Source organism: Callorhinus ursinus, unplaced genomic scaffold (assembly GCF_003265705.2).
Source record: "Callorhinus ursinus isolate GAN/ISIS: 27379988/994484 unplaced genomic scaffold, GSC_fseal_2.0 scaffold134, whole genome shotgun sequence".
Lineage (NCBI taxonomy): Eukaryota > Metazoa > Chordata > Mammalia > Carnivora > Otariidae > Callorhinus > Callorhinus ursinus.
In genome coordinates, this window is record NW_027397196.1 from 127416 (window position 1) to 155171 (window position 27756).

Genomic DNA, 27756 nt, shown 5'->3' on the forward strand with positions numbered 1-27756 from the left:
CCGCCCTGACGGACGGCCCGCGGCCCCGCCCCCGGTACTGCAGCTGTCCTCCCCGCCCCCCAGCCTCCGCAAAGTGGCGGCATGGCCGAGAAGGGGGAGCGCTGCAGAAGGGGGGATCCCGGAGACCCCGCAATGAGGAACCTGGAGACCCTCGCAGTGGGGCGCTGAGGGAGAGAGCGCCCCGAAAATCCCCTCACTGTGGGGGTGTTGCCAGAGGCAGAGGGGTGCGCTGGGGGAGGTGGACACCTGGTGGGGGGAAAGCCCCTTAGACCAACAATAAGGCGGGGGACACAGCGGACGGGTGGGGGGGCTGGAGACCTTGTGGGGGTGTCGTTCAGGAGGGGGAGCTGGAGGGAGCCTAAGAGGCAAGGAAGATGCTACAGTTAGGAGGGGTGCTGCAGAGGGGAAATGAGCCTTGAGCCGCCTCACTAGTGTGCCCCCCCACACAATGGCAGTTATACAGGGAGACACAACTGCGAGGGTACACAGAGGACACATCACAGCCTCACACTCACACACAAGCATCACCCAGATAGCCGAGGTGGGGAGGACGCACACATCCACCACCCCATCACACACCAGCACAGTTTTACCATCACATTCCAGAACACACCAGCGTGGATCCTCACACACATACTACACTACCCCATCACATAACCCCAGAGATTCACCAACATGTAGAAGTAAAAGGCACCCCCCCACACACCACAACAGAATTACAGTTGCTATCATAAAGGGCCGTGTAGACTGGCTCACACCCTACGAACACTACATCACAGACATGCACATCACACACTCCACCGCACCTGGCCTTGTACCATTTCACATAGAGACCCACAACCATGCAGCCCGTAAACCCACAGACCAACGCATATTCACACTAGGCACCATCACACACGCACAGGCCTCACACTCCCTCACACACCCCATGAGCCTTTGTGGTCCCTGCTGCAGTCACACAACAGCACACACATAACCACACACACTCCTCCCCAGGGAGCAGAAGTCCACAGGGCACAATTGCCAAAGCGTCACTAATTGTGAATGACAGACAAAAAGGTGCACGCACACTAACGCACAGAACAATAATTCACAGAAACAGATCTCACAACACTGTCCCCCACACTTCCCACACTGCTCACATCACGTATTGCAGTGCTAGACACTTTGCTGCACCTGCAAACACGCCCCAGTGCCCCCACCCACATGCCATGCACACCCCAGGCCCGCCACATACACACCACACCCCAACCGCCACCCATCGAAGCCTGAGCAGTCACAGTCTCTCACCCCCACTCTTTGCTGAGGAACACCTCAGACTTCCCCTGGGGATTATAGAAAGGGCAGAGGGCAAGTGAAAGCCTGTCCCTGTAGCTTCCTCAGAATGTGGGTATCCTCCCCACCTGTGGGAGTGGAGGCGTGGGGGGGACACAGGCAAGGGGCACAGAGTGAGCCTGGTGCGCATGGGGGGTGGGTGGTGAAGGTTAAGGGCCTGATTAGGGAAATATGTGAAAGGCTAAAAGCCAGAATGACACACACACACACACACAAAAGATAAACAGAGAGGAGACAGAGATTCAAAGCTGAAGAGAGACAAACATGGACAAGGAGACAGGACCCGGGAGTAAAGGGGGGCAGGCAGTCAGCTTCCCTGGCTTTCCCCAGCACCCAGAGCCTTGGCCCAATCCTGTACTCTGACCCATACCCATCCCTCCCTGCTGTCCCTTGTTGCCATGGTAATAGGGAGGCCGAATATGCAGCAAAGGAGGCTGGGCCTGCAGACCTGGCCTGTCTCCATGGAGACTGGGGAAGGGAGGGGGGGAGCCACATCTTCTAGCCCAGGTGGTTGGCCCCCAGATCCCCTCTGCAATTCTGCCCCCTTCCTGGGGGTGTGTGTGTTGGGGGGAGGATCTGTCAACATATTTTCTCTCCCCCCATACACCTTGTCTGTTTCTGGCAGGGATGGGCCTGGACCACGGGCAAGGGGGCTGGGGGGACGGAGATGCCTAAAGGTGTTTGGATCCTAGGAGATTTAGGCTCTCTCTCTCCCTGTTCTCCAGTTTGGCTGGGGGAGACCTCGACCCCCCACACGACACCCCGGATACAGGCTTATGTCCCCCTTTATGCACTCCCTCCTCAACATGAGCCTGGAGAGACTGATGACTGTGCACCGTGCTCCCAGCGCGAGGCTCTGCGGAAGTTGGGGGGGAGGAGGGAAGACTTAGGAAGGTCACAGGGATGGACGGGGACAGGGGAGCTTGGTGAGAGAGACATAAGGAGAGACTCAGGAGGAGAAATGGACACAGTTCAGAACCAGGTAGAGGCAGATACAAACAGACTGACAAAGACAGAGAGACAAGCAAAGACAGATGAGAAAACAGATGGAGGGAAGCAACAGAATTACTCGGTGAAAGAGAGAGAGAGCCACAGGGACATAGAAAGCCAGAGAGAGACACATTTGACAAACTGGGGAGACTCAGAGATAAAGACCAGGGAGATACTTGGAGCAGAAACAGGGAGGGGTGGGGAGACCCGGAAATGGGGAGAGACCTCATAGATCAGCTGCATGGTATGGGGACAGAGAGCTGGAGAGACCAGAAATGTCTGCAATCATATTCTAGTCACCTCAACAGACTGAGAGTCCGGCCCAAGGGCAGAGACATTGATTAAAGTCTGTGCAATAGATGTGGGGACAACAGAGACCCTGAGACAAGCTCGCCCCCCCACAGCTGTCCTCGAGGGGCACACACACAGCAAGAGCCAGAGACACAGAAGGGGCCGGGTGGAGACTGGGGGTGCTGTGTACCAGGCGGGGTCTCCTGGATGTGGCCCGCCCAAGCACCGCGAAGGCAGGCCGGCCCCGCAAGGGAGACAGGGCAGGGCGCGCCAGTCCCCATCAGGCCGGTGCTGAACGGACAGCTCCTGGGTTCCGGCAGCTTGCCCGAGGGGAGGGCCCAGCCTCCCGTCTCCCAGCCCGGTCCCACTCTTTCTGGCATTCCTCAGCGCTCCGGCCCCCTCCCCTCTCCATCTAGTTTTCTTTGGCTTCCTATCTCTAGGCTGCCTCTGTCGCACCTCGATCTCTGCTTCTCTCAGCCCCAATTCCCCGGGGTCTCTTAACTTCCCTGCTTCATCTGTCTCCCTGCCTGTCTCAGTCTCTTGACCCCTTCTCCATTCCATCTCACCTAATCACGGCGTCTCCCTCTGCCTCTCCCCGTCCCCCTCGGGCCCCTCCTAGTCTCTCCCCCACCCCTGCCCCATCTCTTCCTCTCTCTCCCCATCTCTGTCTCCCCCTTCTACTCGGCCTCGTTATGGCTCTTGCTGTGTGACCTTCACTCGTCCTTTCTCAGCTGCAGTTTCCAGTGGAAACCTCCAGCGGGGCGGGGGGGGGGGGGGCGGGGACAGAAAGCAGACCCCCCCCTATCCCTGCTCAACCAGCCCTGCCGCCACCACCCCCCCCCCCCCGCACTGGGATTTCCCACTTCCTCTCTTGGGGGCTGGGGAGGCACACTTTCAGCAGAAACACGGGGTCACACTCACAGAGTTGAAGACGGCCTCACGGGCGCACATACACACACATGCCCACAATTAAAAAGTCACCAAATCACCCTGGCCCCAGCACACACTTGTCAAGGTGTGGCCGCCCCAGGCACCGCCACACTAAGCAGTTCACTCACCCTCCCCTCCCCCCAACCCCATCTGGTTTCTGTCTTTCTGTGTCTCTGTTCCCTGGTGTCTCCGCCTCTCCAGATCCCTGCATCTTTCTCCATCTGTCTCAGGGTCCCTGTCACAGTCTCCCTCTGTCCTGAGAGAAGGTCAGTGAGAGGAGCCAGCTGCCAGGACCCGGGCTGACCTGCTGCCTGAGGGCAGGGCCCAAGGGTGGAGAGAGTCCAGGAGTGACCATCCCGTGTGTTTCTCAGCAGACTCTCTGGGGAGCCCGACCCTTTCATGCCCTCACACCCCCAGGAAATGAGACCCAGGTATCCCCAGTTTTGGGATTTTGTTCTTTTTTTTATTCCAACAGGGACTGGGGTGTGGCAGGGGGAGGGATGGGGGCCCAACTGACCTCCTCCCTGGGGGGGTCTCATAGAAATTCCGAGGTTTCTCCCCAAAAAAAAGAGAGAAAGAGAAGAGTTGAGGGGCGCCAAGGGACACCCATCTGCCCAGAGGCCCTCCCCTCCTCCAGAAGTGGGGAGGGCTGTGTCAAGTCTTGGGGAGCCTGAGCAGTCCCAGGTTGGGGCTCTCCTCGCGGACTGCTTTCCGCTTCTGGAACGGCCCCGCAATCCCGGGCCCCCTGAAGTCCTCGGTTCCTGCGCTCTTGTCCGCAGTCGGGGGCGGAGTGCAGGGTCCGCGGCACCCTCTGATGAGTCCACTAGGGGGCGCAGGCAGGCTCCGGAGCCGGGCCTCGGACTTCACGGTGAGCCGAAGGCAAAATCGCGGCGTCCGGCGCACCGGGGGCACAAGTCCCGTCCCTTGTCCACTAGGGAAGCGGGGGCGGCCCGGGCCTGGGGCGGGCCCCGTCCCTGCCATCAGTCCGGCCGCCAGCCCGGCTCCGCCCGTGGTCACTCGTGCTCGGCCAGCTCGCGGGGGCCCGCGGGGCCGGGCCGCGGCCGGGGCGGACTGGTGGCTTCGGCGGGGGCGCCCAGGCCACGCGGGGGCGCGCCAGCCCCGGACGCCCGCAGCGCCTGGATGCGCCGGCACTCCTGGCAAACGCGCACGTGGGTGCAGGGCGTGGGGGCGGAGGGCCGGGCCCCGCCGGGCGGCCCGGGGTCGTCCAGGAGGCGCTGGGGGCCCCCGTGCGCGCCGCCCGAATCCCCGCCCGCGCCGGCCGAGTAGAGCTTGCCGTTGCTGAGGCGCATCTCGCGGACCGCGCGCAGCGACAGCAGGGCCCGGCTCGGGCCGCCCGGGCGCCGGCGCCGACGGGAACGCGACGTCTTGCGGCAAGACACCGCGTGCCGCAGCTCCTGCAGCATCTCCTGGCACACCGACACCTGTGGGCGGCGCAGGGCGGGGCGCGGTGGTCACCGGCCGACCCGCGAGGAGAGCGCCCTCCTCGCCGCCGCCCCCTCGCCCGGCTTCTGCGTCTTCTCTCCCCTCCCGGCCTCCCCCAGCTCCACTCCTCCTCTCCGTTCCTCTCTCAGCCTCGGCTCTTCCCGGGCTCTGCCTGTCTCACCTCTCGGCCTAGCCTCTCCACTCCTGTCTCTCCGCTTCTCTCTCCCCTTCCGTTCTCCGGGGTTCTCCCCGAGTCCGCCCTTACCTCCTATCTAGGCTCCTCTCTTTCCCTCTCTTATCACTCCCCAGTCTGACTACCTCCTGCTTGTCTTCCATCTTCTGCCTCTCATTCACGCTACCATGATTGCAAGACATTTACTGAGCGCCTGCTGTATGCAGAGAACAAAACAGACGGAAGTCCCTGCCCTCATGGAAGTTGATTTCCAGCGTGCAGAGACAAAAATAAATAAATAACAAAGCTGTAAATGTAGGTAGCAGGTTAGCTGGTGATGAGTGCTTTGGAGAAAAATAAAATCGGGAAGAGAGGTGGGGTGACGCTGCATCTAGAGTAGGGACGTCAGGGAACACTCATGGCGAAGAGGAGCTTCACTGCGACTGAAAGGCAGTGCTGGGTGAGCCCTGGAGCCTGGGAGGAGAGCAGGCAAATGCCTGAGCCGGACAGAGGTGCTGGGGGGTGGGGGGAACCACCAGCAGGGCAGGGGGGCTGGAATGGGGGACTCGGGAACAGAGGAAGAGGAGGTCAGAGGAGCAATGAGGCCCCAAGACTGCTGTAAGGCTTTGGCTTTTATTCCCAATCAGGTGGGGGGCACTGGGGAGCTTTGAGGACTGTGGTACTTCCACTGTGTTGAGAACAGACTAGGGAGGCCAAGGGCAAGCCGAGTGGCAGTGGCCAAGCAGGTGAGAAGGGGCTGGATTCTGGGTATGTTTTGAAGGTGAAGCCAACAGGACTGGCTGAGAGCGAGGGGAGAGTGAAGGGTAATCCCATCTTGGCCTGAGCAACGGAATGATGGTGGTGTCTGGTGCATGGGCAGGAGCTCTGCATTGGCCACGTGATGTTCCATGGGTTATCTGTCAGACATCCACGGGGAGGTGTGGAGTATGGGGCTGAGTGTACAAAGCTTGGGTCTGGGGAGAGGTCCCTGTGAGGGAGGCGCCTGCGGGGGTTAAGGCAGGCGGCCTCCAGGGTCCTGCCGTCCAGTGTTCCCGCCCCCCCCCCCGTAGTCCCCTCTGCCTTTGTATCGGGGCTGCTGTGTGACCCTCAGAATACAGCTAGTCAGCTGACTAGTCAGCTGATGTTTTGACCTCTGCTGGGTTCACCCTTGGATCACTCTCTCTGGGGGAAGTCAGCTGCCATGGTGTGAGGACACCCAAGCAGCCCTATGGAGAAGGTCCCTGTGTGAGGGCTGGAGGCCTCCCGTCAACTGCCAGGGGAGTGTGTGTTCCTCCTGTTCTTTACTCTACCTCAGGATGTTCTGACATCTTAAGAACCTTGCTGGCCAGGGCGCCTGGGTGGCTCAGTTGGTTAAGCGACTGCCTTCGGCTCAGGTCACGATCCTGGAGTCCCTGGATCGAGTCCCGCATCTCGGGCTCCCCGCTCAGCGGGGAGTCTGCTTCTCCCTCTGACCCTCCCCCCTCTCATGTGCTCTCTCTCTCTCATTCTCTCTGTCTCAAATAAATAAATAAAATCTTTAAAAAAAGAAAAAAAAGAACCTTGCTGGCCAGGGAGAAACTGGCCCTCCCAGAGCTAGACAATTCTCAGGGAGAGCAAAGGGCTGGGAGCCCACCTTTCATATACAAACCAGCCAATCCCAATACCTCTCCCCTCCCCACTCACTTAACCTAACTCTCACGCCCAGCTGCCCTGAATCACCCAGGACCAGGTCCATACCACTAGAGACCACCCCTCTAGCCCAGAGCCCATCAACATTAGCCACACTGGCCAATTCTGAGCTGCTTTCCCTGCCAGCCCTGCCTTTTCGTGCAGAAACCCCAGTGAGGTCCGAGGCCTAGGCGTTCCCCCAGCTCCAGCTCCCGACAAAGCCCGGTGCTTCCCCTGCGGCCCGGTGCCGTGTGGCATGAGCCCTCCTGGGAAGCGTAAGTGATACAAATCTCCTTTCAATAGCACTGGCCTCTCTGTGTCATCACTTAGTCACCATAAATCAAAATCCTGCAAGTGCATCTGGAGATGGTACACCACCTTGGAAGCAGACCCTCTGGCCCCAGGCAAACCTTCGGCCAACGGCATGACCATGACCTCCCTAGCGACCCTGGTAGCCAGAACCACCCAGCTAAGCTGTTCCCAGATTTCTGACCCATAGAAACTGTAAACTGATGTAAGTGTGCTGTTTGAAGCTGCTAAATTTTAGGGTGTTATATGTTAATAAATAATGCAGGTCATATAGCACATCGGTGGCCCCACAAACCATTTGGCTGGATGGGATCCCCAAGGGGCTGGAGAAAGCCAGAAAAGGGTCCAGGAAGGAGCCCAAGAGCCCCTTGACAAAGGACTGGCCGCAGAGGAAGGGGAAAAGTGAGGCATGAGCCCTGAAGAGAGGGTTTTGAGGACAGTGATCAGCTGTGCTAAAGCCTACTGCCACCTCACATATGGTGAGGCCTGAAACCTGGGCAGTCTGGGACGTGGGTCGCTGGGGTCGAGTGGCTTCAATGCGGGGGTGGGGACGACAGCTGGACGGGCATTCCTTCAAGAGTGAATGCAGAGGGGGAACTGAAGCAGCAGGGAGACATACTCTTTCCAGGCTGTAAGGTTAGGGGAGAAGTGGAGTGGTGTCTGGGAGGGGAAGGGGGGTCAAGAGATAATTCTGGAAGATGGGGGAGATGACAGCACATTTGTATGCGGACAGCCCTGATCCAACACAGAGGAGGAAACTGCCAATGGGGGGAGGGATGTCCTTGGGAGGGCAGGAGAGGAGATGGGGGCACTGGGGAGGGCGCCTCAGCCGGGAGTAACCGACCGGCTTGTGGAGAAAGCAGATGTGGAGAGGCCTGCATGCTCTCCTCAGACTCCTCTAGGTGGAAGCAAGGTCATCAGCCCAGGTGAGGAGGGGGAGAGGCTGGGGGCTTGGGGGGAGGGGAGGTGGAGCTCACAGGGCCAGCCGTGGGGCTGAGAATGGAGGAGTGTCACTGGGCAGCTGCTGAGACCAGCCGGTCATCTTCCAGCCCCACCCACCTCTCATTTCTCCTTGCTTCACCCCCTGCCCCTCCCCCCATCCTCTCTCCTCCTTTCCCCTTCACCCTCACCTCTGTCCCTGCTGCTTTTCCTCCTCTGGCCTTCCTCACACTTGGCTCCCTTCTCCCTTCTGTCTGCACCCACCTCCTCTTGAACCCCCTATGGTTCCACCCCGGGGGGGGGGTCTCTCAGGTCCTGTCCCCTCCCCACTCCCAGCTCCTCGCTGCCTCTGACGTTCCTCCAGGAAGGCTACCGAGGCCATGATCTCCATGCCCCTCCACTGCGGGCACCCCAGTTCTCCCCCACCCCCTTCACCAACCCCCTCACCTCTTCGGACTCCGCCGACCTCCGCGTGGACCAAATGAATTCCATGACCGCCACAAAGACAGCAATGATGAGGCCACAGATGAGCACGACAAAAATGCCACCAATGTTCTCCATGCCCAAACCTGGGGGTGCAGGGGGAGAGCCACGGGGTCGGGGCTGTGTGGGCACGGGGGCTGCAGGGGGCTTCGGGAATGGCACGGTGTGCGGGGCAGCTGACCTTTAGCGCGATGATCCTCCTCCTTGGGGCACCGGCCCCCCTCCCACCACTTGCGCTTCAGGATCTCCAGCCGGTTGTTCTCCTGAAGCTGCAGGATGGCCAAAGTGATCTCATCCCGGAATGGGGAGCCTGGACCAGACACACAAGGGATGGACTGGCCATTGGGGCCCTGGAGCGCTGCCCACCCAAACCCCCACCGTGCCCTCAGCATGGCCCCTTCCTCCTGCCTCCACCACATCCCCGGGTCCTCTGTCCACCTTCGAGTCTGACCACCGCTTGCCTTGACCTCCCCTGCGACCACCCTGGGCCAAGCCCCCACTACACCGCATGTCACATTCGTCACGGTCCCCTCCCTGCAGCTCTCCTCACCACCCACCCAGGCTCTTCCGAACACAGCAGCCAGAGGGACAACTTCAGAAACAGAGTTCTAGATCTCATCTCTCTGGTGCTCAAAATTCTCCAGTGGCTTCCGGATGCAGAGAGAACCCGGTCCTCCTTCCCTCAGCCTAGAGATCCTGTGTTCACTCGCCCCACCACCTGGGGCTTCTGCTCCCCCAGCTGCTCGCAGCTCCGGCCACACCAGCCTCCGGGCTGTTCCTCGAGTCCTCCAGACACAATCCCACCTTAGGACTTCTGCCTGTAATGTTCCTTCCCTCACGGTCACTCAGGGCTCTACTCACATGGTGCCTCAAGGGGTCTCTTCTGATCAACTTCCCTTAAAATGGCACCAAGCCCCCCGCCCCGCCGCCATCAGTCTCATCCCCTGAATTTACTTCAGAGCAGTTGTGACCACCTGGTATCGCTTAATAAAGCCCCGCGTGTTTATTGTCTACCTACTGCCTGTGTCCCTGGTGGAAGGCAGCAGGCTGGGGGCTCGGCGGCTCCCTGCTGTGGGATCCCAGCATGCAGCACTGTGCCTGGCACGCAGCGGGGCATCCGACAGTCTGCTCAGTGAATGAATCTCCTCTGCCTGGCCTCAACCCCTGACCCCCCCTCCTCCTTCCTACCCTCGGATCCTCGCCTTAAACCACCCTTAGGTTCCAAACACCCCACACATGTCCTATCCTGGACTCATTTCTTCATTCGCTATGACCCTTCTTAAGCACCTGCCAGGGGCCAGGAACCAGGGATATGGGTGAGTGGAGGCATTAGTATTTATCAGGCACCCACTATGTGCCAGATCCTTGGTTTACAGACATTAATTCAAGTCTCTCCTGATCCTGGTTATTACCAGGTGTTACCACCCCCATCCTCTGGATGAGGCAGGTGGCATTCTTGCCTAGGGTCATGCAGAGTCAGGGAGGGAGCTGGGATGTGAATGCAGGTCAGTGTGACTCCAGAGCCTGCCCCCAAAGCACCGGGCTACACTACTTCCCTGGCCCAGCACTGAGATAAGCCCAAAGCTGCTAAGATTTGAGGTAATTTGTTACATAGTAACAGATAACTAACACGGCAGTCAGCAGCAGAGACATGGATTTAAAAGCCAAGATGTCAAGATCTGGTGATAAAATTGGTGGGTTTCCAGCACTGGGCCCTGGAAAAGCATGTCCAAGTCTCCCTGGCAGATCCATCCATTCCTCCCTCAGACCTCCCTCCCTCTGTCCATCATCCATATTCTCAGCACTGCGCTGAGCCAGGCTGTGGGTGCCATGCAGAGAACGTGAGGCACATAAAACCAGGTCTTCACCCTCAAGGAGTCCTCAGGCCAATGGGGAAGGTGGCAAGTGTCACGGCCCATAAGTACTGGGTTGTACCCAGTCTCCCTGGGTTCTCCCAGCGGCGACGTAGGGCCGGAACTGACTGCTGCTAGACCTGTGTTTGCAGGTCGAGTGTGGAGGTCCAGGATGGTGACATGCAGCCAGGAGGCCGCGCATGACACGCACGACATACCCAGCCTGCCACAGGGAGGGCCTGGCCCAGCCCCCGGCCCGCCCACGTGGCCTGGTTCTGGCTGCCCCGTCCAGACACCCCCAGCCCCACTGCTCCATACCCAGTGGCATGCCAATGCCGTAGCCCTTGGTGTCGAGGAGGCCCCCGATCTGGGTGAGGTTGCAGTTGAGCCGCCGGTGGTACTCGTTCATGGTGGACTCGAGCAGGAAGGCGTAGCGGGAGTTGAGAACACGGGCGATGCCTTCTTCCGTGCTCTTGACAAACACACTGGGTTGCTTTGACTGCATGTAGTTCCACATACGCTGGTATGTCTGGTACCGTGAATTCTGGCCAGAGGGGGCACAGGGGAAGTCAGGTGAGGGTCTTTCCCCTCAGCCCTGTCCCCTGCCCTCCAGGAAGTTTCTCTCAACCGGAGAGCGAGTGAGGAGACCAGAAGGAGACAGAAAGAGCGAAACGCAGAAAGGGACGAGACAGACAGACGGCTCAAGGCCAGGTCCAAGGTATCCACATGCCCACCAGCCCAGCGAGGACCCTGAGGACCAAAGGCTTGGGAAGAAGGGGCCATGGCGGTCTATCTCCAGCCTGTCCTCTCTTCCACCCATGGACCTGGCTTGGCCTGACACCCAGCCCTGTCTTCCCAGCATTCCCAGGCCTTATACGCAGAAGCTCAACCCCAAATTTACCCAGGGCCCAGCCTGAGTCGGGGAGACCTGCATCCATGCCAAATAGGACAGTTTACTTTCTTCAGGCCCAGCAGGAACCTTCTGGGGAATGCCTCTACAAGCTTTGAGGGGGAGGCATGTGGAGGCTAGGCTCAGGATGACCACCCCCTGCCACTGCTTCCGACACCCCCTGCCCTCCTTCTTTGATCTGAGATCCAGACACTGCTCTCCCTACGTGCCCCGTAGGACCCTCCCCAGGGCTCAGCAATCTGTCAAACCTACTTTTCTGGTCTCGCAGCTGCACACCGGCCCGTGACCCACCTGGGAGGCCTGGGAATTCAGCCATCTTCTCCTTCATGCTTCAGCCAGGGGCCCCCTCCCAACCCCAGCCTCCCTCAGACCATTAGTCTACTCCCACCTGCCCCAGAGGGAACTTCCAGCTCTAAATGGGTCACCCCAGCTCAGTGACCATTCCCACCTCCCCACTTACAGGTTCTAGTCTCAGCCCTATCCTGGCATTTGGGACCTCTGCTATCACGCAGTCACCCAAACCTCCTTGCCAGGCTTGTTTTCCTTTTGATTCCTTCCCACTGCCCCCTAATACATAGGGACAGGCTCCTTTCACCTTGAAGGGCCTTGCCCTCCTCTCTGCTGGCCCATTCTCCCAGGCCTGACACTTCCAGCAGCTTCCATGACTCCCATTTGGCCTGTCTAGCACTGATATGACACCAGATCCTCTATCTGTTCCCTTCTATTCCCTGGGTGAGAGTCCACTTTCCCCAGCCAGACAGCAACACTCCCAGTGACACCCCAAGTGTGTCTTCTGCTCCCCAGCCTCCCTGACTGTTGCCACCATCAATCCCTTTGAGCCAGGAGGCCCTGCCCAGCCCCACCCTGGGCGGCTACACGTGGTGGGGGTACCAAGCCCGGGCAAGGTCAAAGGCCCCACCTGAAAGAAGGTCATGGTGGAGCCAGCATGGATGGTCCCATACTCAATGTTTGTCTGGTCGGCCAGGTCATCGGCTGACTCCACGGGCACCTCCATGCGCTGTACAGTGAGGAAGGCGGCCAGGTTGGCCGTGTAGGAGGAGATGATGATCAAGGTGAAGGCCCACCTGATGGGTAGAAAGAGTGAGCCATAGTCTGGAGCCATGCCTGCCACCCTCCCACTGTGGCCGTACACCCTGTTGGTGGTGTCCCTCTCAATGACCTCGGCATCTAGAAGGCTCAGCGACTGCTGACTTGTGAGAAGGCTGCAAGCACAGATGCTGGGGCCAGACTCTCTGGGTTTAATATTGCTTCCAGAGGCTTCCACTTCCAGAAATCAGAGAATAAGATATCCTGAAAATACCCTCCCACCGTGAACAACTAGAAAACTGGACAGAATATAGAAAACTATTTAAAGACACAGGACAATAGGCATCACAGGGCTGTAATCCCTGAAGGGGAAAAAAAACAAAGCAATGAAGTGAGATGTATCATTGCCCAGGCTGTCTGGCTGAATGTAATTTATAGACTTCAGTGCCAGGAAGGGAAACCCAGTCTGGCCATCTCACTGAGTTGCAGAAGTGGCGATCAGAGAGGCCCACATGGCTAGAATTTGTGGGACAGAGAATCCAAGAAGAGGGAGCTGCACAGAGAGAGAGGGTTCCAGAAATCTACACAGAGTCCCTTTGAACCTTTGGCTGAATATAGATCTGGGTATGCATAGGGTGAAACTCCAAGAGACCAGAGAAGAACTGCTTTCAAAGACAACAACTCGGGGTGCCTGGGTGGCTTAGTCAGCTAAGCATCTGTCTTCAGTTCAGGTCATGATCCTAGAGACCTGGGATCAAGTCCCACATTGGGCTCCCTGCTCAGTGGGGAGTCTGCTTGTGCTCTCGCTCTCTCTCTCTGTCAAATAAATAAATAAAGTCTTACACAAACAAAGACAACAATTCCCAAGGTTCACATAGGGCCAGGAATTTTTTGAGCTCTCTCCAGCCAGAGTAGTGAGATCTCACTGAATATGTGAGACATTCAGCAAAGACCCCAAAGGACAACACATTACAGAGTTAAGTCAGCCCTAGAATAAAGGCCATGCCAGACCTGCCCTCAAAAAGCTGAAAAACAGTCCTGGAAAGAATCAAAATTATCCACAAGAAACTTAACTGCCTGTCAGAGAAAGTCCAAGACTCTTTAAAGTAATACATTCAACAACGTAAACAATGTAAACTTCACAATGTCTGTCATCCAATAAAAAATTACCAGATATTGGGCGCCTGGATGGCGCAGCTGGTTAAGTGTCTGACTCTTGGTTTTAGCTCAGGTCTGATCTCAGGGTTGTGAGATTGTGCCTCGCGTCAGGCTCTGTGCTCACCTTGGAGTCTGCTAAGGTTTCTCTCTCCCTCTCCCTCTGCCCTTCCTCACGCACTCTCTTTCAAATAAATAAATCTTAAAAAAAAAAAAAAAGGTGCAGGAAACTGTGAGAGAAAAATCACTCAATTGAAATAGACCCAGAATTGGCAGAATGATGGAATTAGCAGATGAGGGTATTAAATAGCTATTATAGATATATTCAGAATTCTCAAGGATATAAAGAAAAACTGGAACGCAATTAGAGAGAAATATAAAAAAGGAGCAAATAGAAAATCTAGAGATTAAATATATGACATCTGAATGGGGAATTTTACTGGAAGGGATTACATAGATCAGAAACTGCAGCAGAAAAGAACAGAGAATTGGAAGACAGCAATGAATCTAACCACATTGAAGCCAGAGAAGGGAAAAAGTGACTGAAAATGAGCACAAAGCCTGAGTGGCCTGAGGAAGAATATCAAGTGGTCTTTACCTATGTGATTGGCGTCCCATAAGGAGAGAAAAGGAAGAGCATAACAGAAAAAAGTATTTGAAGAAGTAACGGTCAAAACTTTCCCAAATCTGATAAAAATTATAAACTGGCTGATCTAAGAAGCTCAATAAAACCGAAGTAGGATAAACACACATACACACAAAACACATCAAGTCACATTGTAATCAATCACTGAAAACCAGTGATAAGGAGAATATCTTTTTTTTTTCTTTTTTAGAGAGGGAGTACATGAGCTGGGAGGTGGGCAGAGGGAGAGAGAGAATATTAAGCAGGCTCTGTGCTCAGCGTGGCGGCTGACGCAGGGCAGTCCCACTACACTGAGATCATGACCTGAGAAAAATCAAGAGTTAGATGCTTCACCGACTGAGCCACCCAGGGGCCCCTAAAGAATATCTTAAAAGCAGCCAGAACTCTCTCTTTCTCTCTCAAATAAATACATAAATCTTGAAAAAAGAAAGTATAAAACGGGTGCCTAGGCGGCACCATCTGGTAAGCATCGGACTTGGTTTTGGCTCAAGTCGTGATCTCAGGGTCATGAGATCGAGCCCCACATCAGGCTCCTCACTCAGTGCTGAGTCTGCTTAAGATTCTCTTCTCCTTCTGCCCCTCCCTCCTGTGCTCTCTTTCTCTCTCTCTCAAATAAATCTTGAAGAAAAAAAAGTGGGGCGCCTGGGTGACTCAGTCAGTTAAGCGTCTGTCTTCAGCTCAGGTCATAACCCCAGGGTCCTGGGATCGAGCCCCGCATTGGGCTCCCTGCTCCGAGAGAAGCCTGCTTCTCCCCCTCCCACTGCCTTCCACTCCCCGTTTGTGTGCACTCTCACTCTCTGTAAAAAAATAAATAAAATCTTAAAAAAATAAAATAAAATATATATTTTAAGATTTTATTTATTTATTCATGAGAGACAGAGGGGGGGAGAGAGAGAGAGAGAAGCAGAGGGAGAAGCAGGCTCCCAAGGAGCAGGGAGCCCGATGCGGCACTCGATCCCAGGACCCCGGGATCATGACCCGAGCCGAAGGCAGACGCCCAACCATCTGAGCCACCCAGGCGCCCAAAATAAAATATTTAAAATAGCAGCCAAAGGGAAGGAAACATACATGAAGGATCAAAATAAGAGTGACAACAGACTTCTTGTCAGAGAGTCAGGAGACCACGCAACAATGTGCTGAAAGGGAAAAACAACCTGTCAATCTTGTATTCTATATCCATCAAAAAGATCCTCCAAAGAAGAAAATACACTAGCAAATTTTTCGTACAAACAAAAGCTGGGAGAATTAACTGCCAATAGATCAGCACTTCAAGAAATATTATGGGGGGGTGGTCAGTGCCTGGCTGGCTCAGCTGGAGGAGCGTGCGACTCTCAATCTTGGATTGTGGGTTCTAGCCTCACATTGGGTGTGGAGATTACTTAAAAATAAAATCTCTTTTAAAAAATGAAAGAAATGTTATAGGAAGTTCTTCAGGCAAAAGGCAAATAATACTAAATGGAAATTTGGATGCACATGAAGCAATGAAGAACACCAGAAATATTGGAAGTGTGGGTAAATGTAAAAGACATACTCCTCATTTAAAAAATCTCTTCACATTTTTAAAAAAAGATTTTGTTTTTAAGTAACCTCTACACCCATGTGGGGCTCAAACTCACAACCCTGAGATCAAGAGTTGCATGCTTCACTGACTAAGCCAGTCAGGCACCCCTGAAAAATCTCTTTTAAAAGACATTTATTGTGATGGAGCGCCTGGGTGGCTCAGTTGTTAAGCATCTGCCTTCGGCTCAGGTCATGATCCTAGGATCCTGGGATCGAGTCCCACATCGGGCTCCCTGCTCAGTGGGGAGTCTGCTTCTCCCTCTCCCTCTACCCCACGACTCGTGCTCTGTCTCTCTCTAATAAATAAAACCTTAAAAAAATAAAAATTAAAGAGATTTACTGCTTAAGCAAACACACACACACACATATAAACTTCACATGCCGTGCAGTTTGAAAGATAAATAGAAGTAATACATATGATAAGAGTAGCTCAAAGGATGGGAGAGATGGAATACTGCTGGAAGGATCGTCACCCTTTTTTTTAAGATTTTATTTATTTGACAGAAAGACATAGCGAGAGAGGGACCACAAGCAGGGGGAGTGGGAGAGCGAGAAGCAGGCTTCCCGCAGAGCAGGGAGCCCGATGCGGGGCTCCATCCCAGGACCCCGGGATCATGACCTGAGCCGAAGGCACACGTTTAACGACTGAGCCACCTGGGCACCCTAAGGATCTTCATTTTATGTGAAGTAGTAGCATGTTACTTAAAAGTATTTTGTAACAATTAAAGATGCATATTGTAAACCCAGAGCAAGCAACTATTGAGAAAAAATTTTTTTAAAAGTTTGCTTAATAAGTCAATAGTGGACATGAAACAGAATCCTAAAAAATCTCAGTAAGTCCAAAAGAAGGTAAGAAAAGAGTTGGAAAAGGGAGCCAAAAGAGATGGGACAAATTAAAAACAAGTAACAAGTTGACAGATTTAAACCCCACCATAACAGTAACTGCATTAAACGTAAATGATCTCAACCTGGGGTTGGCAAATGGCCCACAGGCCAAATCTGTCTTGCTGTCTCTTTTTGCACAGCCCACAGGCTAAGAATGGTTTTCACATTTTTAAACGTTTAAAAAGAAACTGAAAGAAGAACAATACTTCATGACATGTGACATATAAAATTCAAATTTCGGTGTCAGTGTCCATAAATAAATTTTTATTGGAACACAGCCACACTCATTCACATATGTATCATCTCTGGCTGCTGAGTACGGGCAGAGCTGAGTAGTTGTGACAGAGACTGGGTGGTCAGCAAAGCCTAAAATATTTACTATCCGGCCCAATATCAAAAAAGTTTGCCAAACCCTGCTCCAAGGCCTAAGTCTATGCTGCCTATAAGAAACCCACTTTAAGGGTGCCTGGGTGGCTCTGTCAGTTAGGCATCTGCCTTCAGCTCAGGTCATGATCCTGGGGTCCTGGGATCAAGCCCTGAATTGGGCTCCCTGCTCAGTGGGGAGTCTGCTTGAGATTCTCTCTCTGGCCCTCCCCTGACTCACACACACACACACTCTTGCTCTCTCTCTAAAATAAATAAATCTGAAAGCAAGCAAGGAAGCAAGGTGGAGTGGCTATATTAATATCAAATAAAGGTAACTTCAGAGCAGGCATGTTACCAGGAATAAAGAGAGGCATTATATAATGACGGAGGGATCACTTCATCAAAACAACATAACAATCCTAAACATTTACGCCCCTAATTACAGAGCTTCAAAATTCATGAAGCAAAAACTGTTAGAACTGAAAAGATTTCTCCACAATTATGGGTGGAGATTTCAACACCCCTCTCCCAATAATTGATAGAACAAGCAGACGGAAAATCAGTATGGACAGAGAAGCCTGGAATAACACCGTCAACCTCCTGGCCCTAATTGCCATTTACGGCACACTGCACCCACCAACAGCCGCACAGTGAGCATTTACCAGGACAGACCATACGCAGAGCCATAAAACAAGTCTCCATAAATTTTGAAGGATGAAAATCCTACGGAGAATGTTCTGACCACAGTGGAACTAAACAAGAAATCAATAATAGAAAGATCTCTGGAAAATCCCCAAATCCTGGCTCTCTCACTGCCTCGCCGTGTGACCTTGGACTCATCTGCGGTGCAAGTACCACGGCGGGCCGCCCCACGCAGGGCACTTGTAAGAGTGTGAGCCACAGCTGGCATGGAATAAGAGCCGTACCAGTGGATGTGCTCACTGTCTTGGGGACTTGGGAGAAGAGGCACCTGCTGACTGCGCCACGGAGCCCAAGAGCAGCAGCTTGTCTTACCCTGACCCTCTCTGTCCTCCTGCCTGGCAGGTGAGAGTGGCCAGGCTCCCCGCAGACGATACAGATCTGTGGGGCATGAAGACAGTGGGAGAAGCTGGGAGGGCCTCCCAGACCACCCACTCCCAGGGTGGATCATCATGAAGACAGCAAGCAGCTAACCTTCGCTGAGCACACATGCACAGCGCCAAGTTAGGCCCTGGGGTGGGGATGGAATGGAGGACAGAGGGATGAATAGACAAAACTATTCAGTGCCTGGTACAGAGGCAGGCACCACCTCGACCCAAAGGATACAGTGTGGCTGACCGGTGGTGGTGATTGCAGGGGAGGGGGGGGGGGAGGTCACTCCTCGTGGGGACAGAGCAGGGGGACACAGAAGGGGGGGTCTGTCTTGGAAGCAACGATGTATGCTTTGTTTTGGACAAGTTGTTTTGGGGATGTCTGTTGGACATGCATGGGAAGGGTCTGGAGGGGAGGACTCGGTCAGTGTCATTCTCGAAGCACAAGGGAAGCCCCCTGGGAGGTGTTTGAGGAAGACACTTGGTTAGGCATGGGGCACCCTGATGGCTCCTGGTGTCAGTGGATGGGGGCAGGTGTCCAGCAATGCAGCCCAGTCTAAACAACAGGGAAAATCCAGTACATGACTCTCTGAGCCTAACTCCTTGGTACATAAAAACTAACAATGTTTTTGCATGGTTATAACAGAAACCAAAGTTTCTAGAAACGCATCTGTTGTTCAGACTGAGGAACGACTGGATGTTGTGCTGGAAACTTTGCCAAGAACCCTTCACCGTTTGGAACTCGGGTCTCCAATGGCAGCCGTGCTCACGGTTTCTGAATCACCAAATCAAGACTCTTGGAAAAGTTGTATTAGGAAATCACCACGCTCATGGTGATTTGTATTTGTATCAACACACTCAATTACTAACCATTTTAAAGTGTCAAGTCTCAGGTGTAGACACAATTCTATTAAATGGTTTCACTTCTCCTCATTCCCGATGCACCTGCTATAAGTCGGTGCGGCTGTCTGACCCCTGCTTCCTGTCATTCGGGATAGCCCCTCCCAAGCATTGATGCATTGCTATCCTATTATTCTACCATAGATCACTTCCCTTTCTCTCCCTTGTATTGCAATCAGGGCATGTTACAGATTTGTTTTTAATCATGTGTAGGCAGGTGTGTAAGTAGATATATTACCCTTGAATTTCATCAGGGTAGGAAAGCAGATGTTAGAATATATTTGTCGCAAAACAAAAGTGCTGGGTCTTCAGGCACTGACACATCACCCATGTGGAGGGAGGAGCTCAAGTGAGAGAAGGCAAAGGGCAGTCACCTGCTGGTGCAAGGAAACAGGGTCCAAAGAGGAAGGACGGAACCAGAAGGCCACAAGAGCCTGGAAGCGAGGAGTTTCTAGAAGGAGGGTAGCTAATAATATGTATTGGACACATCGTAAAGGGGTCCCCAGTGACCTGGGTGGAGCTGGGGGAGGGGGAGGGGGAGGAGCAGCCAGGCTAAGGACTAGATCTGAGGTTGCCGGGAGGACTCGGAGGACCTGAGGAGGAGTTGAGGACGATGGCTAAAGAGTGGCTGAAGGCATGGCCTAGGAGCCTACCTGAGGTGGACGGACCAGAAAGCAGGCAGGTTTCAGAGAGCAGGAAAGAGGGAGGTGCAAGGAATACAGGAGTGCCTGGGGGCAGGGGGGCAGGGAGGGTGGGGCTGCGGTCAGGCAGAACCTCAAAAGCATTGACTTGGAGGCGGGGCTGTCCTGAATGCTGCCGAGCCCTTGGGTCCGGCTGTAGGGGGCTGTGGCCCCAATGGGCCCTGAAGACGAAGGGTCCAGGAGGCAAGTTCGGGCCCCACTGGCAGCCAAGTCCCCTAGGCTAGTGGTATTGGACTGCTGTGTCATCATGCTGGGGACCCAGTTAGAGACTAGGAAACATCTGTTGAGACCTCCACTGACCGAGTTACCGAGTAAAGGTGTGGAAGGACTTTGGGTGGAGAAGAGAGTGAGCTTGGGGTCAAAGTCCAGTGGGATGGGTGTGACTGGAGGCTTCTGGGGTGATGGTGATGGGTACAGGCAGAGAATGCCCGGCAGGGGAAGGGGTCCCTGATGGAAGAGCAGAGGGGACGGTCTGCAAAGAGGAGGTCACCAGTCCGCCACCTGACCTGAGGACTCGGCCAGATTTGTCACAGCAGGGCCACGTGCCTCCATAGACCGTCTGGAATGCTCCTCCATCTCCTGGGCCTGGACGCCTGTTTTAGCCTTTAGCGCTCAGCCTAGATGTCATCTCCTCAAGGAGGCTTCCCTGAGCGCCCACACTCCCTACTGTTCTCTCCCGCGTGCCCTGTTTGCTTTAATTGCAACCGGGGTATGTGGTAGGCAGAAGGACCCCTGCCGCCAGAAATGTCTCCATCCGAAGCCCTGCAACTCATGAGTACGTCCCCTTACAGGGTAAAGGGGCCTTTGCAGATATGATGAAGTTAAAGAATTTGAGATGGGGAGATTATCCTTGATTATCTGGGTGGGCCCAGTGGTATCACAAGGGTCCTTATAAGTGGAAGGAGGAGGTCAGAGCCAGAGAAAGCGGCCATAAGCTGAGGAATGCAGGTGGCTTCTAGATGCTCGAAAAGTCAGGCAAACAGATCCTCCCCTAGAGCCTCCAGAAGGAGCCAGCCCTGCCCCCACCTGGACTTGAGCCCAGTGAGATTTCGGCTTTCTGACTTCCAGACCTGTAAGAGACTAGATTTATGTTGCTTTAAGCCACTAAACCTGTCTTACTTGTTGCAGCAGCAATAGGAGACTGATACAAGGTACGTGACACTCAGAACGATGCCAGTCCCGAGATGTTAAAAAAAAAATGTCATCAAGGGGCGCCTGGGTGGCTCAGTCATTAAGCATCTGCCTTTGGCTCAGGTCATGATCCCGGGGTCCTGGGATCGAGCCCCGCATCGGGCTCCCTGCTCGGTGGGAAGCCTGCTTCTCCCTCTCCCACTCCCCCTGCTTGTGGTCCCTCTCTCGCTGTATCTCTCTGTCAAATAAATAAAATCTTTAAAAAAAAAAATTTCATCAAGACTCAAAAGGTGCAAAGCCAGTGGACCAAGCGAAATGCCAACAACTTGCTCTATGGCAGTCAATCCCACTTAGTGGGCAGAGCAAAACCTGCCACCCACTCTACGTTAGTCTTGAATGGGTTTTGAATTAGACACTGTCTTTGGGCTTCATCTATTCTTGGGATCAAATAGGATGTTCCTGTGTTTATCTGTTTAGCTCTTTCTGCTCGGCTTGTCTGCCTCTTGAGGCCGGATTCTTCACCTGAGTGCCTGGCACCAGGAGGGGCTCGAGAAGGTTCTGCTGCCTGGCTGTTGAAGCATGAATTCTCAGGGATAGGGATGAGGTGAGGAAGAAATGCTTTTCAGGAAGGGCCCGGGGAGCAGGGCAGGGCTTGGGCGGCACTAGAGCGAGTGGCCTGGGGGGTGCCTGGTCTCAGTGCTCTAATGCATGAACCCGGGAGAATGCCGGCTCATCTGGCACTACCGGAGCCCCCGAATTTTTTTTTAAAAGATTTTATTTATTTATTTGAGACAGAGAGAATGAGAGAGACAGCAAGCACATGAGAGGGGGGAGGGTCAGAGGGAGAAGCAGACTCCCTGCTGAGCAGGGAGCCCGATGTGGGACTCGATCCCGGGACTCCAGGATCACGACCTGAGCCGAAGGCAGTCGCCCAACCAACTGAGCCACCCAGGCGCCCCGAGCCCCCGAATTTTCAAGAAGAGTGAGAAATCTGGATTTGTGAGTGAATTTGCCCAATTTTTAAATGCTGCTAATTCAAAATTCTAAAAAAGTGGTGGGCCAAACAGACATGAGTTGACGGTGTCGGCTCTCCGACATGTGGCTTCTTGGAGCTCGGGGATAAAGTACGCTCTGTCCGAGTTACTGGGGTCCCCAGTGGACTTGAGGGAGCAGGTGTCCCTGGACAGCGAAGGCTGCCCCAGGTCTCCGTGACCGCCAGGGCACATGCAAGCCAGGAACAGCCGTGCTTGTGCCGTTCCAGGTACAATTCTCATGTCAGCAGAAGCACTTTTGCATAACATCCCAGCTGAATCCTTACAATCTGAGACATGGGCATTTCTATCCCCATTCTTCAGGTGAGGAGACTGAGGCATGGGGAGGGGACGTGGCCTACCCAAGGTCACAGAGCTAGCAGGGGGCAGAGCTGGGGCTCAGCTCTGCCCACCCCATTCCCTGTCACACAGCTGACGGAGGGGGACCGGAATCCACCAGGCCTCAGAAGGGGCCCTCCCCACCCAGGGTGGGACAGACAGAAGGCCGCTCACCAGACTCCACTGACGCAGCGCGTGGACAGCGCCCGGGGCATGATCTCCGAGCCCTGCTGCATGAAGCCCCCCACGGGGAACCAGAGGCTGTTGCCCAGCGTGTACTGGTTCTCCAGGATGTGGGGGCGCGCCCGCAGACATGGGTGGGGGTTATACCACTCATAGGGGCTCAGCCTGTGGAGAGACATGTGAGTGAGGGGCGGATAGAGCCATGGTAGAGAGAAAAAGGAGAGACACAGGGGAAAGAGACAGAGACACCAGGATGAGAAGAGATGGGGGACCGGTTAGGAAAAGGAGGGAAAAGAGAGAAGAGATGAGCAGAAAGAGACGCACACAGAGATATGAGGTAGAAAGAAACACAGAGGCTGAGAGACACACATACAAAGACACACAGAAAAGGCAGAAAGAGATGCACAGAGCGATACAGAGAAACAGAGGAAGAGAGAGAGAGTGGGAAGGGGACAGGCCCAGAGAAAGAACCGCAGAGCAAAAGTCAGAGCCACAGGGTGAGACAGGACACACAGACTGGGAGAGAGGGACAGAGGAGGGCCTGGGAACCCGAGGCCCGGCGTGGAGGCCAGGACAGAATGTGTGGGTCGGTCACAGATGCCCCAACCCGTGCCTGTTCCTGGGCAGCAGGCAGTGGACTCACCTTGCGGCCAGGAACAGGACGCAGCTGACGGCCAGGTAGGCGAGAAGCATGAAGAGCCACACAGCAGGGGAGAAGGGGTCCAGGAAGGAGAAGTAGCCAGGCTTGCGACCCTGCGGGGAGAGGGCGTGAGGCCCAGAGCCACCCTGACCTGCGTGCATCACCAACCCGTGCCCCGCCAGGCGCCCACAAGCCCGAGTGGCCCATCGCGGTCCAGCCTGCAGCCTCTGCTTCCCTTGGGGACAGAGGCATAAGCCCCACCACCAGCCCCTGCCCTGCAGCCTCCACATGTTCAGGGGAGTCGTACCATATGCACTCGGTAGAGGATGCTGATCCCCAGGGTCATGAAGGGTTTGGAGAAGTCGATGACCTTCTCCCGCTCGGCCGTGATGGTGAATGCCGCCACCGCCAGGTCCGCCTTCTGCTGGAGGGGAAGCAGGGCGGGGGCAGTGGGGCGGGCCAGGGAGACAGACGGGCAGTTAGGGAGACACGCACAGAGAGAGCTCCCGAGGGGCCGGCAAAGAGAAAGGAGGGGGACTGAAGGGGCCGGGAGCCCGCACTCGCTCCAGAATGGCACCTTGGGCCCAGAATCGGGCCCCTGTCATCTCACGTCTGCTGGACGAGGCTCCTGTGGTCCTTCCCTGCCCAGCCGCCCCTCCTCATCCTGTCAAGTTCATTGTGAAGGCCCTGCTGTTTAAATCCCCCCACGGACCTGCATAGCTCCCACCTTCCCCACCACCAGGTCGTGGGGAGAGCCTGACGTGGGCGCGGAGATGCCAGGACGCTGACCCACTCAGGGCTCTCTTCGGGCCTTGGTATCCTCTTCTATCTTGACAGCTTACGACATGGAGCATTTACTACGCACGGACTTTGCCCCAGGCTCTACGCTAGGTAACACTTTCTATGGATTACCTTGAATCCTCCTTCCAACAGCTCACGGAGGGCCACTACTAGCCCCATTTTATAGATGGAGAAACTGAGTCTCAGAGGGGCAAAGGCACTCATCAGTGAAGCCGGAGCTGGGGGACTGTAACGCAGAGATGGGACCTTGACTCCCCTGCCACCAGTAGGCCCTGGGGACGTACACATGTGCATAGACACCCCCCAGACACAGGACTGGTGCCCAGCTCAACCGAGAGAATGACCTCGGGGGGAGCTGCACGTGGTCTCAAGTGGGGGAGGAGTGCCTGGGGTCCAGGTCTAAGGTGGTGAGGGTGGGGAGCGGGTGGGGTGGGACAGAGAGAAGGGTTTGGGTTAGTGTCTGCCAGGCATACCCAGAATCCCTCATCCAAAAGGATCATTTCGCTCCAGCTCAAGTGGACTTAGCTGGCCTTGAGCTGTGGGCCAGACAGAAGATGGGGAAAAAGCCAGCACTTCACACACTGTTCCTGCCACACACGGCACACGTGGGCACTGTATCGGGTCCCATGTATGCCACCGCTGACTTGTGCTCACCACACCACACCCACACACGTGCTAAGACACAGGCTGGCCCAGTGATGTACCAGGCATATGGGCGCAGGCAGACAGACTCATGCCCTGGACACAGCGTAGGGAGGAGCGGAGACACACGGGGGAGGGGTGTTCCCTCGAGGCACGTGCATGACCGAGCAGGCAGGACAGGTCAAGGCACTGGAAAGGGCCCGGGGCGGGAATGGGGAGCTCCGACTCTGCCCTGAGTTTGCTGGGTGACCTCGGGCAGGGGTTTCCACGTCTCTGGGCCTCAGTTTGTTCATCTGCAAAATGGGAATGGGGGTTGGGAAAGATGTTTCACACAGCTCTCCTGGTCCTGGCGTTGGAACCTGGCTCCCAGGAGACCCCTTCCAGGCATATTGACTATCCCCCAGGCCTCTACCAGACCCCAGAACTGACTCCAAATTCAAGCAGAGATGACCCATAGGGCTGAAATAAGAGTAGAGGTCCTGGGGGCGCCTGGGTGGCTCACGAGGTTAAGCATCTGCCTTCGTGATCCCAGGGTGATCCCAGGGTCCTGGGATCGAGCCCCATGTCTGGCTCCTGGCTCAGCGGGGAGCCTGCTTCTCCCTCTGCCTCTCCCACTGCTCGTGCTCTCTCTCTCTCTCTCTCTCTGTATCTCTGTGTCTCGAATGAATAAATAAAATCTTAAAAAAAAAAAAAAAAGTAGAGGTCCTGTCTCACCAGCCTGGGAGGAGACACACACTCACAGGGAAGCAGCTGAGACAGAGCACACGGGGTAATACAGGTGTGGACAGAACTGGGGCACGGGTCAAACAGCTACCATGGGGTGAGGGACACGGCACCAGCCCCAGTGTGACTTGAGCGCAGAGAGCGGGCACAGCCCCGAAGCAGAATCCAGAGGCGGCAAACTGCGGCATGGGCCCAAAATGTGGCTGGCTTTGGGGCCTACCCTTGCAAATTCCGGGGTGGTGAGAGTAAGGAGCATCTTGCCCCTTCTTATGCACTTGCTACTCTTATGCCTAATATGTGAACTGCCAGGAACGACATCAGCTAATACAGGAATCCTATTACTTTGATGCACCCACAGGAGGTGCGCCCCGGGGAATGCCTTCCATAGGGGCCTGAGTCTCCCCTTCAGAAAGCAGGAGGCAGTGGCTTCGCAATCGGGGCTCAGGGGGGCGCTGCGGGTCCCTAGGCCCAGTGCCAGGAGCCCACTTCCTCCCTAAAGGGCTCCCAGCCCCTTTCTGTTCCCTCCCTTGCTCTGCTCCCTGGCCTCCTCCCCCACTCTAGACACCTGGCCTTGGGCCAGCACCTAGGCCTAACCCACTTCTTCCCTTTCCCGAATTCTCCACATCTCCTCTAGTAGCAAGGGCAGCAGCTCTGCTAACAAAACACAACTCAGATCTGTCCACTTCTGTCCATCCGCCCGTCCAGGCCCTGACCATCAGAGTCTCTCTCCTGACAACAGCATCAGCCACCTCACCGGCCCCCCCAGCCACTACTCAGAACCCCACAGTCCAAAGGGAAAGTCCCCTGCTAAAAACCCCTGGGTGGCTTTGCACTGCACCTACAGCAAAGCCCTTTCCTGGCCAAGAGGCCCTAGGTGATCTGAGACCCACCTGCCTGCTGGCCTTGCCTCATGCCCTTTTCCCTCAACCACTCGGCTCCAGCCACAGTGGCTGTCTTTTGCTCTTCAACACAGCAGGCTCATCCCCCACCCCAGGGCCTTTGCATGTGCTCCTTCATAGCTCTGCCTCACCATTTGAGGCTTAGCTCACACTTCACTCCTTCAGCCCTCCCCACGGCGGCCTCCAGACCCCACTTACCCTGACCCCAGGGTCCTCTCACTCGTATTACCCATTACCCTGTTTCATATCCTGCTTTGTGCCTACTAGAGATGACCCTGCTTGTTTGCTCATTAATGGACTAGCTTTCCTACTAAATTACCAGTTCTCTGCCTATCTGGTTAAAGGTGCACCCCAGAAGCTACACAGGGGCTCCCAACAAACACTGCTGGATTTTGACCAAGCTTGTCCTCTCTGACCGGCTCCCAGGGCTGCCACCGTTCCCCACCATATTCCTGGGCCTCAAGCCGTCTCACCCAGCTGTTTTCTGGCCTCCATATCACTGAACAGGGCCTTTGCCCGGGGCGTCCCACTCTGCCCTGCAGAACTGGATCCCACCCACCCCTACAGGGTCCCTTGCACCCTCCATCCTCTGCGGCACCTTCTCTGGACCCCCCAGTCTCAACACCCCTGGATCTACCACTGCATTTAGCTCAGTTTGGAAAACATCTGTTCGCTTCTCTGCCTCCGCAACGAAACCTGCAAAAGCAGGGCCAACTGGATGCATTGTGTCTCCTCTGCTGAAGAACCAGGAATGTCCCCCCTCCTCCGGGGGCCTCCCAGAGTGTCCCGGACAGAGAAAGGTCTCCTTCCCTGTGCTTCACGGAACCTCGCATGGGTGCAGAGGCTCCCCTCACACAGCATGTACGTACCTCGTGGCCACCATTTCAGGGTCCCCCCCCACCCAGAGTAGCTCACGTAGTCCCCAGAGCAACCCTGTCCGAGGGACCATCCTTCCCACCATTTCACACATGAAGAAATGGAGGCACAGTGAAGGTAAGCCCCTGGCTTCTAGCTGACCTTGGGATTCAGAACCAGTGCCCCTCTAGGGGTTTCGTCTGTCCACTGTCCCCACCCTCCATGGCCGGGGGCACTGGAGGTCAGGTTTCAGGTGTGTGACTCCTCCCTGGTCCCCCGGGAGCTCGGGAGATGGGCGCTTTGCACATGACTAGAATGAATGGGTCCTTGAATTCCTCATCAACACACAGCAAACTCAGCCCAGAACCTGTCCCCCAGGGTCATCCCAGGCGGAAGCCTCCACCCTTTCCCCAGCGTCATCCTTGACACCCCTCTTCCCCTCACCGCTTCCATTCTCAAGCTCTCCTGATTCTGCTCCCCAAATGCCTCTGGAGTCGATCACCTCCTCCACCTTCGCTGCCCTGCTCCTGCCCCAATCACCATGTCTCAGGACTGGAAAGCTCAGCCAGTCGCCCGAGGGACCCCAGAAACGACAGCCTCGGTCACAGCAGCCCTGCTTAAACCCGGCAACAACTCCCACTCTCCTTACACTGTCATCGGTACTCCTCACCCGGCCCTCAGAGGCCCCTCCCCGCCCAGCCCCCAGCCCACTGCCACATACTGAACGTTTGTGTCCCCCCTACAAACTCATCTGCTGAAACCTTAACCCCTAACGTGATGGTGTTAGGAGGTGGGCCTTTGGGAGGCGAGGAGGTCATGAGGGTGGAGGCTCATGAATGGGATTTAGTGCCCTTATGCT

At 55.3% G+C, this 27756-nt stretch overlaps 1 protein-coding gene across 5 annotated transcripts in view; it reads right to left on the reverse strand.

Annotated features, from left to right (window-relative positions):
* Positions 1-3989: 3989 nt before the first annotated feature.
* GRIK5 (glutamate ionotropic receptor kainate type subunit 5) overlaps positions 3990-27756 on the reverse strand; it is a 56217-nt gene continuing 32450 nt past the window's right edge. For 4 of the 5 annotated variants that reach the window (XM_073890242.1, XM_073890241.1, XM_073890244.1 and 1 more), the window contains 8 exons: positions 23285-23401; positions 22981-23090; positions 22329-22502; positions 12243-12408; positions 10732-10957; positions 8742-8870; positions 8525-8646; positions 3990-4988 (listed from right to left, as the gene is read on the reverse strand). In XM_073890242.1, coding sequence (XP_073746343.1) covers positions 4560-4988; positions 8525-8646; positions 8742-8870; positions 10732-10957; positions 12243-12408; positions 22329-22502; positions 22981-23090; positions 23285-23401 — 1473 coding nt within the window. In that variant the 3' untranslated portion in view covers positions 3990-4559. The remainder of the gene's footprint in view (positions 4989-8524; positions 8647-8741; positions 8871-10731; positions 10958-12242; positions 12409-22328; positions 22503-22980; positions 23091-23284; positions 23402-27756) is intronic. The other variant, XM_073890243.1, reaches the window with a different exon arrangement.